This window comes from Engystomops pustulosus, unplaced genomic scaffold (genome assembly GCF_040894005.1).
Source record: "Engystomops pustulosus unplaced genomic scaffold, aEngPut4.maternal MAT_SCAFFOLD_415, whole genome shotgun sequence".
NCBI classification, from domain to species: domain Eukaryota; kingdom Metazoa; phylum Chordata; class Amphibia; order Anura; family Leptodactylidae; genus Engystomops; species Engystomops pustulosus.
The window spans coordinates 41,047-59,200 of NW_027285294.1; the positions used below are offsets into that span (position 1 = coordinate 41,047).

At 48.0% G+C, this 18,154-nt stretch overlaps 1 protein-coding gene across 1 annotated transcript; it reads left to right on the plus strand.

Moving 5' to 3' along the window:
- Nucleotides 1-875: 875 nt before the first annotated feature.
- Nucleotides 876-17,489, plus strand: LOC140111315 (SWI/SNF-related matrix-associated actin-dependent regulator of chromatin subfamily D member 3-like). Its single transcript, XM_072132348.1, has 5 exons — nt 876-980; nt 4,736-4,926; nt 6,559-6,601; nt 16,941-17,063; nt 17,301-17,489. Exons 1-5 carry the CDS (start codon nt 903-905, stop codon nt 17,487-17,489), a joined length of 624 nt encoding a protein of 207 aa, XP_071988449.1. The 5' UTR covers nt 876-902.
- Nucleotides 17,490-18,154: the final 665 nt, after the last annotated feature.

Below are 18,154 nucleotides of genomic sequence, written 5' to 3' on the forward strand. Positions count from 1 at the left end.
GACGACTGCTGGGAAGCTCTGTGGGAGCTCTGTGGGGAGGCGACTGCTGGGGGGCTCTGAGGGGAGACGTCTGCTGGGGAGCTCTGAGGGGAGACGTCTGCTGGGGGACATCTGAGGGAGGCGACTGCTGGGGGACATCTGAGGGGAGACGACTGCTGGGGAGCTCTGAGGGGAGGCGACTGCTGGGGGGCTCTGAGGGGAGGCGACTGCTGGGGGGCTCTGAGGGGAGGCGACTGCTGGGGAGCTCTGAGGGGAGACGACTGCTGGGGAGCTCTGACGGGAGGCGACTGCTGGGGAGCTCTGACGGGAGGCGACTGCTGGGGAGCTCTGAGGGGAGGCGACTGCTGGGGGGCTCTGAGGGGAGGCGACTGCTGGGGGGCTCTGAGGGGAGGCGACTGCTGGGGGGCTCTGAGGGGAGGCGACTGCTGGGGGGCTCTGAGGGGAGGCGACTGCTGGGGGGCTCTGAGGGGAGGCGACTGCTGGGGGGCTCTGAGGGGAGGCGACTGCTGGGGAGCTCTGACGGGAGGCGACTGCTGGGGAGCTCTGAGGGGAGGCGACTGCTGGGGAGCTCTGAAGGGAGACGTCTGCTGGGGAGCTCTGAGGGGAGACGTCTGCTGGGGAGCTCTGAGGGGAGGCGACTGCTGGGGAGCTCTGAGGGGAGACGTCTGCTGGGGAGCTCTGAGGGGAGACGACTGCTGGGGAGCTCTGAGGGGAGGCGACTGCTGGGGAGCTCTGAGGGGAGGCGACTGCTGGGGAGCTCTGAGGGGAGGCGACTGCTGGGGGGCTCTGAGGGGAGGCGACTGCTGGGGGGCTCTGAGGGGAGGCGACTGCTGGGGGGCTCTGAGGGGAGGCGACTGCTGGGGGGCTCTGAGGGGAGGCGACTGCTGGGGGGCTCTGAGGGGATGGCAACAGATGATGCCACCGGTGGAGCTCGCAGGGCAACTAAGAGCAAACTGTTTGAGTTCCTGGTGCACGGTGTGGTGAGTGAGGGGCAACTCCAGAGGGAAGGGGCAACTACATCCTAAGCCACAAGCTACACCCCCCTACTTCTAATCTTTTAGTATATACTGTATATCACCTGTCCTCTGTATCCCCCTGCTGTATATACTACTACTCCTCCCATCATCCCCAGTATATAGAGTATAAGACCTGTCCTCTGTATCCCTCTGCTGTATATACTACTCCTCCCATCATCCCCAGTATATAGAGTATAAGACCTGTCTTCTGTATCCCCCTGCTGTATATACTACTACTCCCGTCATCCCCAGTATATAGAGTATAAGACCTGTCCTCTGTATCCCCCTGCTGTATATACTACTCCTCCCATCATCCCCAGTATATAGAGTATAAGACCTGTCCTCTGTATCCCCCTGCTGTATATACTACTCCTCCCATCATCCCCAGTATATAGAGTATAAGACCTGTCCTCTGTATCCCCCTGCTGCATATACTACTCCTCCCATCATCCCCAGTATATAGAGTATAAGACCTGTCCTCTGTATCCCCCTGCTGCATATACTACTCCTCCCATCATCCCCAGTATATAGAGTATAAGACCTGTCCTCTGTATCCCTCTGCTGTATATACTACTCCTCCCATCATCCCCAGTATATAGAGTATATGACCTGTCCTCTGTATCTCCCTGCTGTATATACTACTCCTCCCATCATCCCCAGTATATAGAGTATAAGACCTGTCCTCTGTATCCCCCTGCTGTATATACTACTCCTCCCATCATCCCCAGTATATAGAGTATAAGACCTGTCCTCTGTATCCCCCTGCTGTATATACTACTCCTCCCATCATCCCCAGTATATAGAGTATAAGACCTGTCCTCTGTATCCCCCTGCTGTATATACTACTCCTCCCATCGTCCCCAGTATATAGAGTATAAGACCTGTCCTCTGTATCCCTCTGCTGTATATACTACTCCTCCCATCATCCCCAGTATATAGAGTATAAGACCTGTCCTCTGTATCCCCCTGCTGTATATACTACTCCTCCCATCATCCCCAGTATATAGAGTATAAGACCTGTCCTCTGTATCCCTCTGCTGTATATACTACTCCTCCCATCATCCCCAGTATATAGAGTATATGACCTGTCCTCTGTATCCCTCTGCTGTATATACTACTCCTCCCATCATCCCCAGTATATAGAGTATAAGACCTGTCCTCTGTATCCCTCTGCTGTATATACTACTCCTCCCATCATCCCCAGTATATAGAGTATAAGACCTGTCCTCTGTATCCCTCTGCTGTATATACTACTCCTCCCATCATCCCCAGTATATAGAGTATAAGACCTGTCCTCTGTATCCCTCTGCTGTATATACTACTCCTCCCATCATCCCCGTATATAGAGTATAAGACCTGTCCTCTGTATCCCTCTGCTGTATATACTACTCCTCCCATCATCCCCAGTATATAGAGTATAAGACCTGTCCTCTGTATCCCCCTGCTGTATATACTACTCCTCCCATCATCCCCAGTATATAGAGTATATGACCTGTCCTCTGTATCCCCCTGCTGTATATACTACTCCTCCCATCATCCCCAGTATATAGAGTATAAGACCTGTCCTCTGTATCCCTCTGCTGTATATACTACTCCTCCCATCATCCCCAGTATATAGAGTATAAGACCTGTCCTCTGTATCCCCCTGCTGTATATACTACTCCTCCCATCATCCCCAGTATATAGAGTATAAGACCTGTCCTCTGTATCCCCCTGCTGTATATACTACTCCTCCCATCATCCCCAGTATATAGAGTATAAGACCTGTCCTCTGTATCCCCCTGCTGTATATACTACTCCTCCCATCATCCCCAGTATATAGAGTATAAGACCTGTCCTCTGTATCCCCCTGCTGTATATACTACTCCTCCCATCATCCCCAGTATATAGAGTATAAGACCTGTCCTCTGTATCCCCCTGCTGTATATACTACTCCTCCCATCATCCCCAGTATATAGAGTATAAGACCTGTCCTCTGTATCCCTCTGCTGTATATACTACTCCTCCCATCATCCCCAGTATATAGAGTATAAGACCTGTCCTCTGTATCCCCCTGCTGCATATACTACTTCTCCCATCATCCCCGTATAAAGAGTATATGACCTGTCCTCTGTATCCCCCTGCTGTATATACTACTCCTCCCATCATCCCCAGTATATAGAGTATAAGACCTGTCCTCTGTATCCCCCTGCTGCATATACTACTCCTCCCATCATCCCCAGTATATAGAGTATAAGACCTGTCCTCTGTATCCCCCTGCTGTATATACTACTCCTCCCATCATCCCCAGTATATAGAGTATAAGACCTGTCCTCTGTATCCCCCTGCTGTATATACTACTCCTCCCATCATCCCCAGTATATAGAGTATAAGACCTGTCCTCTGTATCCCCCTGCTGTATATACTACTCCTCCCATCATCCCCAGTATATAGAGTATAAGACCTGTCTTCTGTATCCCTCTGCTGTATATACTACTCCTCCCATCATCCCCAGTATATAGAGTATAAGACCTGTCCTCTGTATCCCTCTGCTGTATATACTACTCCTCCCATCATCCCCAGTATATAGAGTATAAGACCTGTCCTCTGTATCCCCCTGCTGCATATACTACTCCTCCCATCATCCCCAGTATATAGAGTATAAGACCTGTCCTCTGTATCCCCCTGCTGTATATACTACTCCTCCCATCATCCCCAGTATATAGAGTATAAGACCTGTCCTCTGTATCCCCCTGCTGTATATACTACTCCTCCCATCATCCCCAGTATATAGAGTATATGACCTGTCCTCTGTATCTCCCTGCTGTATATACTACTCCTCCCATCATCCCCAGTATATAGAGTATATGACCTGTCCTCTGTATCTCCCTGCTGTATATACTACTCCTCCCATCATCCCCAGTATATAGAGTATAAGACCTGTCCTCTGTATCCCCCTGCTGTATATACTACTCCTCCCATCATCCCCAGTATATAGAGTATAAGACCTGTCCTCTGTATCCCCCTGCTGTATATACTACTCCTCCCATCATCCCCAGTATATAGAGTATAAGACCTGTCTTCTGTATCCCTCTGCTGTATATACTACTCCTCCCATCATCCCCAGTATATAGAGTATAAGACCTGTCCTCTGTATCCCTTTGCTGTATATACTACTCCTCCCATCATCCCCAGTATATAGAGTATAAGACCTGTCCTCTGTATCCCCCTGCTGCATATACTACTCCTCCCATCATCCCCAGTATATAGAGTATAAGACCTGTCCTCTGTATCCCCCTGCTGTATATACTACTCCTCCCATCATCCCCAGTATATAGAGTATAAGACCTGTCCTCTGTATCCCCCTGCTGTATATACTACTCCTCCCATCATCCCCAGTATATAGAGTATATGACCTGTCCTCTGTATCTCCCTGCTGTATATACTACTCCTCCCATCATCCCCAGTATATAGAGTATATGACCTGTCCTCTGTATCTCCCTGCTGTATATACTACTCCTCCCATCATCCCCAGTATATAGAGTATAAGACCTGTCCTCTGTATCCCCCTGCTGCATATACTACTCCTCCCATCATCCCCAGTATATAGAGTATATGACCTGTCCTCTGTATCCCCCTGCTGTATATACTACTCCTCCCATCATCCCCAGTATATAGGTGAAGGATTAAGCCTGGTGATGTACATTGTGTCGTCACATGATCTTGTCTCCTCCTTCCAGCGCCCTGGGATGCCTTCAGGGGCCCGGATGCCTCATCAAGGGGCTCCCATGGGCCCCCCAGGACCACCGTTTGGAGGAAGCCCCTCTGTCCGTCCAGGGATTCCCACAGCAGTGATGGAACCGACAAGAAAACGCTCAGCCCCACCACAGGTCCAGCAGCAAACCACGCCCACACAGGGGCGGAGCAGGAGGTGAGAGACTTTATAACATTGTAACAACACTATAATATAGTAATGTAACATCGCTATATAATATATAATATAACATCACTATATAATATATAATATAACATCGCTATATAATATATAATATAACATCACTATATAATATATAATATAACATCACTATATAATATATAATATAACATCACTATATATATATAATATAACATCACTATATAATATAACATCACTATATAATATATAATATAACATCACTATATAATATATAATATAACATCGCTATATAATATATAATATAACATCACTATATAATATATATATAACATCACTATATAATATATAATATAACATCGCTATATAATATATAATATAACATCACTATATATATATAATATAACATCACTATATAATATATAATATAACATCATATATAATATATAATATAACATCACTATATAATATATAATATAACATCACTATATAATATATAATATAACATCACTATATAATATATAATATAACATCACTATATAATATATAATATAACATCACTATATAATATATAATATAACATCGCTATATAATATATAATATAACATCGCTATATAATATATAATGTAACATCGCTATATAATATATAATATAACATCACTATATAATATATAATATAACATCACTATATAATATATAATATAACATCACTATATAATATATAATATAACATCGCTATATAATATATAATATAACATCACTATATAATATATAATATAACATCACTATATAATATATAATATAACATCACTATATAATATATAATATAACATCACTATATAATATATAATATAACATCACTATATAATATATAACATCACTATATAATATATAACATCACTATATAATATATAACATCACTATATAATATATAATATAACATCACTATATAATATATAATATAACATCACTATATAATATATAATATAACATCACTATATAATATATAATATAACATCACTATATAATATATAATATAACATCACTATATAATATATAATATAACATCACTATATAATATATAACATCACTATATAATATATAACATCACTATATAATATATAATATAACATCACTATATAATATATAATATAACATCACTATATAATATATAATATAACATCACTATATAATATATAATATAACATCACTATATAATATATAATATAACATCACTATATAATATATAATATAACATCACTATATAATATATAATATAACATCACTATATAATATATAATATAACATCACTATATAATATATAATATAACATCACTATATAATATATAATATAACATCACTATATAATATATAATATAACATCACTATATAATATATAATATAACATCACTATATAATATATAATATAACATCACTATATAATATATAATATAACATCACTATATAATATATAACATCACTATATAATATATAACATCACTATATAATATATAATATAACATCGCTATATAATATATAATATAACATCACTATATAATATATAATATAACATCACTATATAATATAACATCACTATATAATATATAATATATAATATAACATCACTGCTCATTTGTATCCAATATCCAGCACCAAGAGGAGGAAGATGGCCGACAAGATCCTGCCCCAGCGGGTAAGAGACCTCTGCCACAATCCTACACCCACTTACCTTCCTGTGGTCGGCACAGGTAGGTAGGTAGGGAGAGAGATCTGCACCTGTATAGTGATATCTGCAGAGCAGGAATCACCTGTATCCTCATAGGGTAATGGCTGCACCTGTATCCTCATAGGGTAATGGCTGCACCTGTATCCTCATAGGGTAATGGCTGCACCTGTATCCTCATAGGGTAATGGCTGCACCTGTATCCTCATAGGGTAATGGCTGCACCTGTATCCTCATAGGGTAATGGCTGCACCTGCCCCCTGTACAGAAATGTCCTCCAGCAGAGCCCCCTGTACAGAAATGTCCTCCAGCAGAGCCCCCTGTACAGAAATGTCCTCCAGCAGAGCCCCCTGTACAGAAATGTCCTCCAGCAGAGCCCCCTGTACAGAAATGTCCTCCAGCAGAGCCCCCTGTACAGAAATGTCCTCCAGCAGAGCCCCCTGTACAGAAATGTCCTCCAGCAGAGCCCCCTGTACAGAAATGTCCTCCAGCAGAGCCCCCTGTACAGAAATGTCCTCCAGCAGAGCCCCCTGTACAGAAATGTCCTCCAGCAGAGCCCCCCTGTACAGAAATGTCCTCCAGCAGAGCCCCCTGTACAGAAATGTCCTCCAGCAGAGCCCCCCTGTACAGAAATGTCCTCCAGCAGAGCCCCCTGTACAGAAATGTCCTCCAGCAGAGCCCCCTGTACAGAAATGTCCTCCAGCAGAGCCCCCTGTACAGAAATGTCCTCCAGCAGAGCCCCCTGTACAGAAATGTCCTCCAGCAGAGCCCCCCTGTACAGAAATGTCCTCCAGCAGAGCCCCCTGTACAGAAATGTCCTCCAGCAGAGCCCCCCTTTACAGAAATGTCCACAGCAGAGTCCCCCTGTACAGAAATGTCCTCCAGCAGAGCCCCCTGTACAGAAATGTCCTCCAGCAGAGCCCCCCTGTACAGAAATGTCCTCCAGCAGAGTCCCCTGTACAGAAATGTCCTCCAGCAGAGCCCCCTGTACAGAAATGTCCTCCAGCAGAGCCCCCCTTTACAGAAATGTCCACAGCAGAGTCCCCCTGTACAGAAATGTCCTCCAGCAGAGCCCCCTGTACAGAAATGTCCTCCAGCAGAGCCCCCCTGTACAGAAATGTCCTCCAGCAGAGTCCCCTGTACAGAAATGTCCTCCAGCAGAGCCCCCTGTACAGAAATGTCCTCCAGCAGAGTCCCCTGTACAGAAATGTCCTCCAGCAGAGCCCCCCTGTACAGAAATGTCCTCCAGCAGAGCCCCCTGTACAGAAATGTCCTCCAGCAGAGCCCCCTGTACAGAAATGTCCTCCAGCAGAGCCCCCTGTACAGAAATGTCCTCCAGCAGAGTCCCCCTGTACAGAAATGTCCTCCAGCAGAGCCCCCTGTACAGAAATGTCCTCCAGCAGAGCCCCCTGTACAGAAATGTCCTCCAGCAGAGCCCCCTGTACAGAAATGTCCTCCAGCAGAGCCCCCTGTACAGAAATGTCCTCCAGCAGAGCCCCCCTGTACAGAAATGTCCTCCAGCAGAGCCCCCTGTACAGAAATGTCCTCCAGCAGAGCCCCCTGTACAGAAATGTCCTCCAGCAGAGCCCCCTGTACAGAAATGTCCTCCAGCAGAGCCCCCTGTACAGAAATGTCCTCCAGCAGAGCCCCCTGTACAGAAATGTCCTCCAGCAGAGCCCCCTGTACAGAAATGTCCTCCAGCAGAGCCCCCTGTACAGAAATGTCCTCCAGCAGAGCCCCCCTGTACAGAAATGTCCTCCAGCAGAGCCCCCCTGTACAGAAATGTCCTCCAGCAGAGCCCCCTGTACAGAAATGTCCTCCAGCAGAGCCCCCTTTACAGAAATGTCCTCCAGCAGAGCCCCCTGTACAGAAATGTCCTCCAGCAGAGCCCCCTGTACAGAAATGTCCTCCAGCAGAGCCCCCTGTACAGAAATGTCCTCCAGCAGAGCCCCCTGTACAGAAATGTCCTCCAGCAGAGCCCCCTGTACAGAAATGTCCTCCAGCAGAGTCCCCCTGTACAGAAATGTCCTCCAGCAGAGTCCCCTGTACAGAAATGTCCTCCAGCAGAGCCCCCTGTACAGAAATGTCCTCCAGCAGAGCCCCCTGTACAGAAATGTCCTCCAGCAGAGCCCCCTGTACAGAAATGTCCTCCAGCAGAGCCCCCCTGTACAGAAATGTCCTCCAGCAGAGCCCCCTGTACAGAAATGTCCTCCAGCAGAGCCCCCTGTACAGAAATGTCCTCCAGCAGAGCCCCCTGTACAGAAATGTCCTCCAGCAGAGCCCCCCTGTACAGAAATGTCCTCCAGCAGAGCCCCCCTGTACAGAAATGTCCTCCAGCAGAGCCCCCTGTACAGAAATGTCCTCCAGCAGAGCCCCCCTGTACAGAAATGTCCTCCAGCAGAGCCCCCCTGTACAGAAATGTCCTCCAGCAGAGCCCCCCTGTACAGAAATGTCCTCCAGCAGAGCCCCCTGTACAGAAATGTCCTCCAGCAGAGCCCCCCTGTACAGAAATGTCCTCCAGCAGAGCCCCCCTGTACAGAAATGTCCTCCAGCAGAGCCCCCTGTACAGAAATGTCCTCCAGCAGAGTCCCCTGTACAGAAATGTCCTCCAGCAGAGCCCCCTGTACAGAAATGTCCTCCAGCAGAGCCCCCTGTACAGAAATGTCCTCCAGCAGAGCCCCCCTGTACAGAAATGTCCTCCAGCAGAGCCCCCTGTACAGAAATGTCCTCCAGCAGAGCCCCCTGTACAGAAATGTCCTCCAGCAGAGCCCCCTGTACAGAAATGTCCTCCAGCAGAGCCCCCTGTACAGAAATGTCCTCCAGCAGAGCCCCCCTGTACAGAAATGTCCTCCAGCAGAGCCCCCTGTACAGAAATGTCCTCCAGCAGAGCCCCCTGTACAGAAATGTCCTCCAGCAGAGCCCCCTGTACAGAAATGTCCTCCAGCAGAGCCCCCCTGTACAGAAATGTCCTCCAGCAGAGCCCCCCTGTACAGAAATGTCCTCCAGCAGAGCCCCCTGTACAGAAATGTCCTCCAGCAGAGCCCCCCTGTACAGAAATGTCCTCCAGCAGAGCCCCCCTGTACAGAAATGTCCTCCAGCAGAGCCCCCCTGTACAGAAATGTCCTCCAGCAGAGCCCCCTGTACAGAAATGTCCTCCAGCAGAGCCCCCCTGTACAGAAATGTCCTCCAGCAGAGCCCCCCTGTACAGAAATGTCCTCCAGCAGAGCCCCCTGTACAGAAATGTCCTCCAGCAGAGTCCCCTGTACAGAAATGTCCTCCAGCAGAGCCCCCCTGTACAGAAATGTCCTCCAGCAGAGCCCCCCTGTACAGAAATGTCCTCCAGCAGAGCCCCCCTGTACAGAAATGTCCTCCAGCAGAGCCCCCTGTACAGAAATGTCCTCCAGCAGAGCCCCCCTGTACAGAAATGTCCTCCAGCAGAGCCCCCTGTACAGAAATGTCCTCCAGCAGAGCCCCCTGTACAGAAATGTCCTCCAGCAGAGCCCCCCTGTACAGAAATGTCCTCCAGCAGAGCCCCCTGTACAGAAATGTCCTCCAGCAGAGCCCCCTGTACAGAAATGTCCTCCAGCAGAGCCCCCTGTACAGAAATGTCCTCCAGCAGAGCCCCCCTTTACAGAGATGTCCTCCAGCAGAGCCCCCCTTTACAGAGATGTCCTCCAGCAGAGCCCCCTGTACAGAAATGTCCTCCAGCAGAGCCCCCTGTACAGAAATGTCCTCCAGCAGAGCCCCCTGTACAGAAATGTCCTCCAGCAGAGTCCCCTGTACAGAAATGTCCTCCAGCAGAGCCCCCTGTACAGAAATGTCCTCCAGCAGAGCCCCCCTGTACAGAAATGTCCTCCAGCAGAGTCCCCTGTACAGAAATGTCCTCCAGCAGAGTCCCCCTGTACAGAAATGTCCTCCAGCAGAGACCCCCTGTACAGAAATGTCCTCCAGCAGAGCCCCCCTGTACAGAAATGTCCTCCAGCAGAGCCCCCTGTACAGAAATGTCCTCAAGCAGAGTCCCCTGTACAGAAATGTCCACAGCAGAGCCCCCTGTACAGAAATGTCCTCCAGCAGAGCCCCCCTGTACAGAAATGTCCACAGCAGAGCCCCCTGTACAGAAATGTCCTCCAGCAGAGCCCCCCTGTACAGAAATGTCCTCCAGCAGAGCCCCCCTGTACAGAAATGTCCTCCAGCAGAGCCCCCCTGTACAGAAATGTCCTCCAGCAGAGCCCCCCTGTACAGAAATGTCCTCCAGCAGAGCCCCCCTGTACAGAAATGTCCTCCAGCAGAGCCCCCCTGTACAGAAATGTCCTCCAGCAGAGCCCCCCTGTACAGAAATGTCCTCCAGCAGAGCCCCCTGTACAGAAATGTCCTCCAGCAGAGCCCCCTGTACAGAAATGTCCTCCAGCAGAGCCCCCCTGTACAGAAATGTCCTCCAGCAGAGCCCCCCTGTACAGAAATGTCCTCCAGCAGAGCCCCCCTGTACAGAAATGTCCTCCAGCAGAGCCCCCTGTACAGAAATGTCCTCCAGCAGAGCCCCCTGTACAGAAATGTCCTCCAGCAGAGTCCCCCTGTACAGAAATGTCCTCCAGCAGAGCCCCCCTGTACAGAAATGTCCTCCAGCAGAGCCCCCCTGTACAGAAATGTCCTCCAGCAGAGCCCCCCTGTACAGAAATGTCCTCCAGCAGAGCCCCCCTGTACAGAAATGTCCTCCAGCAGAGTCCCCCTGTACAGAAATGTCCTCCAGCAGAGCCCCCCTGTACAGAAATGTCCTCCAGCAGAGCCCCCCTGTACAGAAATGTCCTCCAGCAGAGCCCCCCTGTACAGAAATGTCCTCCAGCAGAGCCCCCCTGTACAGAAATGTCCTCCAGCAGAGCCCCCCTGTACAGAAATGTCCTCCAGCAGAGCCCCCTGTACAGAAATTTCCTCCAGCAAGTGCGGGGAGTCACTAAGATCGTGCGCCCGATATCCTGCATGTGTCGCTTCCCCGCTCAGGTCCCAGGAGTTCACCTTCTTCTTCCCGGTGCATGTAAGTGCATTGTCCGTGTATAATGCGCTGTGCGGGGAGTCACTAAGATCCTGCGCCCGATATCCTGCATGTGTCGCTTCCCCGCTCAGGTCCCTGGAGTTCACCTTCTTCTTCCTGGTGCATGTAAGTGCATTGTCCGTGTATAATGCGCTGTGCGGGGAGTCACTAAGATCCTGCGCCCGATATCCTGCATGTGTCGCTTCCCCACTCAGGTCCCTGGAGTTCACCTTCTTCTTCCTGGTGCATGTAAGTGCATTGTCCGTGTATAATGCGCTGTGCGGGGAGTCAGTAAGATCGTGCACCCGATATCCTGCATGTGTCACTTCCCCGCTCAGGTCCCCAGAGTTCACCTTCTTCTTCCTGGTGCATGTAAGTGCATTGTCCGTGTATAATGCGCTTTGCGGGGAGTCACTAAGATCCTGCACCCGATATCCTGCATGTGTCACTTCCCCGCTCAGGTCCCTGGAGTTCACCTTCTTCTTCCTGGTGCATGTAAGTGCATTGTCCGTGTATAATGCGCTGTGCGGGGAGTCACTAAGATCGTGCCCCCGATATCCTGCATGTGTCGCTTCCCCGCTCAGGTCCCCGGAGTTCACCTTCTTCTTCCTGGTGCATGTAAGTGCCTAGGCTTTCAACACAATTTGAAAGTTAAATCCGGCGCTCAGTCTGAATCAGTCGGATCGTCCGCTGGCACCCCTAATTGCCGCATGGAAGCAGCGCAGCTGTGCCTCAAAAGGTTTGTGTGCACCAAAAACCCATTGCAGATACTTCTTATACCTCTGCAAGCCGTATAATCCCCAAAATAGGTGCACACTCCAACAAAAGTGAGCAGCGCAACTCTTAGTAAATGAGCCCCATTGTGCTCAATAAATTCACTTTGGACAAACACCCCAGAAATCATTCTGCGGGTTGTCCCGAGTACAGCAATACCCCAGGCTGGGCACACGGCAGGGCTCAGTAGGGAACAGGTAAATTATAGCTTTTGGAGCTCCCTTTTCACTAGACTGGTGTTGGGAGCCCCTGAGGTAAATTCAGCCCAATTCATCCCCCTGCGGACAAACACCCAAAAAATCATTCTGCGGGTTATTACGGGAGCGGCAATAGTCTGCAGGCTGGAGACACGGCAGGGGTGGGAGGAGAATGACATTTGGAGCACAGACACTCAAAGACACTTTTTTTTGGCCTCATGAAGCATTTGTAGATGCCCTTAGGGATCAGAACAGTAGAAACCCCTGAGAACTGACCCTATTTTGGAAACTACACCCTCCATGAATAAATCTTGGGGTGTAGTTGAGCATTTTAACCCCACAGTTGGACCCCAAGGACGATGCATACTGGATAGTGCAAATCATTGTGCCCAGCTCCTGCCACGGGAGACAAACACCCCAAAGATCATGATGCGGGTGCTCCCGGGTACAGCAATACCCCATATGGGGCAGTAATCTACAGGCTGGGCACACGGCAGGGCTCAGCAGGGAAGCTGCAGCAAGATGTATAAGCTGAGAGATGTGTGCATCAGGGGACGTGTGATAAATCCTCGGGGCAGGGGTCACACTGGTAGATGGTTTGTTTTTTTATGCCCCTTTTGGAGCATAAAATGCTCCAACTCCTCCTCCTCCGCGCGACGACAACTCCTCCTCCTCCTCCTCCTCGCGACGACTCCTCCTCCTCCGCGCGACGACTCCTCCTCCGCGCGACAACTCCTCCTCCTCCGCGCGACGACGACTCCTCCTCCTCCTCAGCCCGACTCCTCCTCCGTGCGAGATTGTCACGGATTTTCCCCCCAGGTCCCGCTGTGTCCGCATAGTAAATACTTTGAAAGCCAGAACTGATAGTACAGAATGGTTTCTACAGACATCGGGCAGGGAATCCTCATGAGAGAAGTGTCGGGTTAGCGGAGAGCAGGGACCACGTCATCAGCTGCAGATCTCTATCCATATATGGTCACTGCATCTCCTAGGGTTCCCCAGAGCAGACATCGGGCAGGGAATCCTTTTCAGAGAAGTGTCGGGCTTAGCGGAGAGAGCAGGGACCACGTCATCAGCTTCAGATCAGTATCTGTCCATATATGGTCACTGCATCTCCTAGGCTTCCCCAGAGCAGACATCGGGCAGGGAATCCTTTTCAGAGAAGTGTCGGGTTAGCGGAGAGCAGGGACCACGTCATCAGGCTCAGATCTCTATCCATATATGGTCACTGCATCTCCTAGGCTTCCCCAGAGCAGACATCGGGCAGGGAATCCTTTTCAGAGAAGTGTCGGCTTAGCGGAGAGCAGGGACCACGTCATCAGGCTCAGATCAGCATCTGTCCATATATGGTCACTGCATCTCCTAGGGTTCCCCAGAGCAGACATCGGGCAGGGAATCCTTTTCAGAGAAGTGTCGGGCTTAGCGGAGAGAGCAGGGACCACGTCATCAGGCTCAGATCAGCATCTGTCCATATATGGTCACTGCATCTCCTAGGGTTCCCCAGAGCAGACATCGGGAGGGAATCCTTTTCAGAGAAGTGTCGGCTTAGCGGAGAGCAGGGACCACATCATCAGCTGCAGATCTCTATCCATATATGGTCACTGCATCTCCTAGGGTTCCCCAGAGCAGACATCGGGCAGGGAATCCTTTTCAGAGAAGTGTCGGGCTTAGCGGAGAGAGCAGGGACCACGTCATCAGCTTCAGATCAGTATCTGTCCATATATGGTCACTGCATCTCCTAGGCTTCCCCAGAGCAGACATCGGGCAGGGAATCCTTTTCAGAGAAGTGTCGGGTTAGCGGAGAGCAGGGACCACGTCATCAGGCTCAGATCTCTATCCATATATGGTCACTGCATCTCCTAGGCTTCCCCAGAGCAGACATCGGGCAGGGAATCCTTTTCAGAGAAGTGTCGGCTTAGCGGAGAGCAGGGACCACGTCATCAGGCTCAGATCAGCATCTGTCCATATATGGTCACTGCATCTCCTAGGGTTCCCCAGAGCAGACATCGGGCAGGGAATCCTTTTCAGAGAAGTGTCGGGCTTAGCGGAGAGAGCAGGGACCACGTCATCAGGCTCAGATCAGCATCTGTCCATATATGGTCACTGCATCTCCTAGGGTTCCCCAGAGCAGACATCGGGAGGGAATCCTTTTCAGAGAAGTGTCGGCTTAGCGGAGAGCAGGGACCACGTCATCAGGTCAGATCAGCATCTGTCCATATATGGTCTCCAGGGCTTCCCCAGACACAAGCTCTTTATGTAATTAAATTAAATAAAGTTTTGACCAGGCTGAGATTCGGACCTGGGACCCTCTGCACTGCAGACAGGAACCTTAACTAACTGAGCTATAAGCCCAGTGATACAGAGCTGAGGATTTCTGGTAACTAAGAAGTGTTATCTGCCATTTATACTGTGACACAGACTAATGCACTGATATATAGAGAGGGATCTTCTCAGAGGTTATTATTGTAATTATTGAGACTATTATTATTATAAATTTTATTATTTTTATTATTATGGAGACGATTATTAATAATAGTAAAAATAATAATAATCATCTCCATAATAATAATCTCCATAATAATAATAATAATAGTCGCAATAATTACAATCATCTCTGAGAAGATCCCTCCCTTTATACCAAGGCATTAACCCCTTAAGGACGCAGGGTTTTTTCGCTCATTTCTCGCTCTCCACCTTCAAAAATCCATAACATTTTCATTTTTACGTGTACAGACCTGTGTGAGGCTTATTTTGTGCGTAACAAATTTTACTTTCCCGTAATGTTATTTATTTTAACATGCCGTGTACTGCGAAGCTGAAAAAAAATTCCAAATGTAGAAAAATTGAAAAAATTTCTTGTGGGCTCAGTTTTTACGACTGTGCACTCAAAATAACACCTCAGCTTTATTCTTTGGTTCGGTGCGATCGCGGTGACACCAGATTTATAGGTTTTATTGTGTTTTAATACATTTAAAAAAATTAAACGAATGTGTAAAAAAAAGAAGAAAAATTTTTTTTTGCCATTTTCTGAAGCTAATAACTTTTTCATACTTTGGCGCGCGGAGATGTGTGAGGTGTCATTTTTTGCGAAATGAGGCGACGTTTTCATTGCTGCCATTTTGAGGTCTGTGCGACATATTGATCATTTTTTATTCCATTTTTTATGTGATGTAAAAAGGTGTAAAAGTCGCATTACGGACATTTGGGCGCCATTTCCCGCCTCGGAGGTCACCGCCAGCCGTAACCGTTTTTATATTTTGATAGATCGGGCATTTTGGGATGCGGTGATACCTGATGCGTCTGTGATTTTTACTGTTTATTATGTTTTATATCAGTTCTAGCGACCATCAGTTTAGACCATCTAGGGTACATTAACCCCTAGATGGCCAGATCGTTCCTACCATATACTGCAATACTTCTGTAATAATAATACTTTTGTATCGCAATATATGGCATTTTTGCACACTATACATTACAATGAGCCACTGGCTCATTGTAACGAATCTCCAGAAGCCATGTAGCCTCATGTCAAAAGAAGACCCGAGGCTACCATGGTAACCGATCGCTGCCCCCCGATGACGTTCGGGGGCGCGGCGATCAGAATAAAGATGGCGGCACCAGCGGCAACGGACCGGTTAATAGCCGCGATCGGTGCAAGCAATGACCGCGGTTATTAGCGGTGGGGGTTTGCTGCAATATGCAACATCCCCCACCCTTGTATGAAGAGGACTCAGCCCGTGAGCCCTCTTCATACATTCCCTGTACCTCTGCGCCGTAGAGCTACGGCGCAGAGCGTTAAGGGGTCAAATCTGTATCACAGTGTAACAGTAGCAGTCACAGTTCTTAGTTACCAAAATTCTGATCCTTGATAATCACAGATAATCACAGTTGGTTGGGGCGCTGTGTTATTATTGTTCATGGACACTGCAGGTTCTAGGTTCAAATCCTAATGTGGAGAATTTTTTTTTTTTTAATTGAGATGATTTTTATTATTTATAATATGGCTTAAATTTGGGGCGTGGCCAGGGAGTGATTGGGGGTGTGGCTTAGGGGGATGCCGCCATTTTGTCCCTCTTTCCCTTTCACAGATGTTGGGAGGTATGCAATGAGCGTCCGATACATTGCACCCAGAGCGGGAAGGGTTTATAGGGAATAAATAAATAAACAACTTCGTATAGAATAACATAGACAATAAGACCTAGTCTTCTGTACTTGCCCTACAAAGCTAAGGGTCACCTGAAGTGTAACGTCCCCGAGCAGCGGGCCATTACACATTCCTGGATCCGCACTGACTCCATCCGTTTCCCATCAGATCCGGGAGCTGGTTCCGGAATCTCAGGCATATATGGATCTTTTGGCATTTGAAAGAAAGTTGGACCAAACCATAATGAGGAAGCGGGTGGATATTCAAGAAGCTTTGAAGAGACCAATGAAGGTAAGAGATAATAAGGGACTATAACGGGATTAGGGGCTCTGGTGGTAACCGAAAGAGACAGAGGTCCTACAGATGAGGATGGAAACCAGTGATGATTGTCTGCTCCATTGTAGGCCATCACAAGGACCGCCCCCCAGGACCACATGTAATAGGGGGCACCACCACATACATCCAGATTACATAGCGCAGGTCCATGGACCCTCGGTGGGTCTTCTCACATCCATTTTTTTTTTTCAGCAAAAGAGAAAATTGAGACTTTACATTTCAAACACCTTTAACCCTGCAAAGCCGGATTCAGAGGATTCAGACGGGAGCATTGCATCATGGGAGCTGCGAGTGGAAGGGAAACTTTTAGATGATGTAAGTTTTATTATGTCTCCCTCAACTGCAAGAAATATAAACTTCTATGAAGCCATAGACCCCTAACCCTGGCAAATATGTATGGAGAGGACACGTGAGGAGGGATTAGGAGATTAGGAGAGATGTATGGAGAGGACAGGGGGAGGACTGGAGATTACATGTGATATATATCAGGGGATTAGGAGAGATGTATGGAGAGGACAGGGGGAGGTCTGGAGATTACATGTGATATATATCAGGAGATTAGGAGAGATGTATGGAGAGGACAGGGTGAGGACTGGAGATTACATGTGATATATATCAGGAGATTAGGAGAGATGTATGGAGAGGACAGGAGGAGGACTGGAGATTACATGTGATATATATCAGGGGATTAGGAGAGATGTATGGAGAGGACAGGGGGAGGACTGGAGATTACATGTGATATATATCAGGAGATTAGGAGAGATGTATGGAGGGGACAGGGAGAGGACTGGAGATTACATGTGATATATATCAGGGGATTAGGAGAGATGTATGGAGAGGACAGGGGGAGGACTGGAGATTACATGTGATATATATCAGGAGATTAGGAGAGATGTATGGAGAGGACAGGGGGAGGACTGGAGATTACATGTGATATATATCAGGAGATTAGGAGAGATGTATGGAGAGGACAGGGAGAGGACTGGAGATTACATGTGATATATATCAGGAGATTAGGAGAGATGTATGGAGAGGACAGGGGGAGG

What these genes read in the sequence shown, in the direction of transcription:
- LOC140111315 (XM_072132348.1), top strand. Translation starts at nt 903, where the DNA reads ATGGCAACAGATGATGCCACCGGTGGAGCTCGCAGGGCAACTAAGAGC. An exon ending in ACACAGGGGCGGAGCAGGAG is followed by an intron (nt 4,927 to 6,558) that starts GTGAGAGACTTT and finishes TCCAATATCCAG; the next exon opens with CACCAAGAGGAGGAAGATGG. An exon ending in ACAAGATCCTGCCCCAGCGG is followed by an intron (nt 6,602 to 16,940) that starts GTAAGAGACCTC and finishes GTTTCCCATCAG; the next exon opens with ATCCGGGAGCTGGTTCCGGA.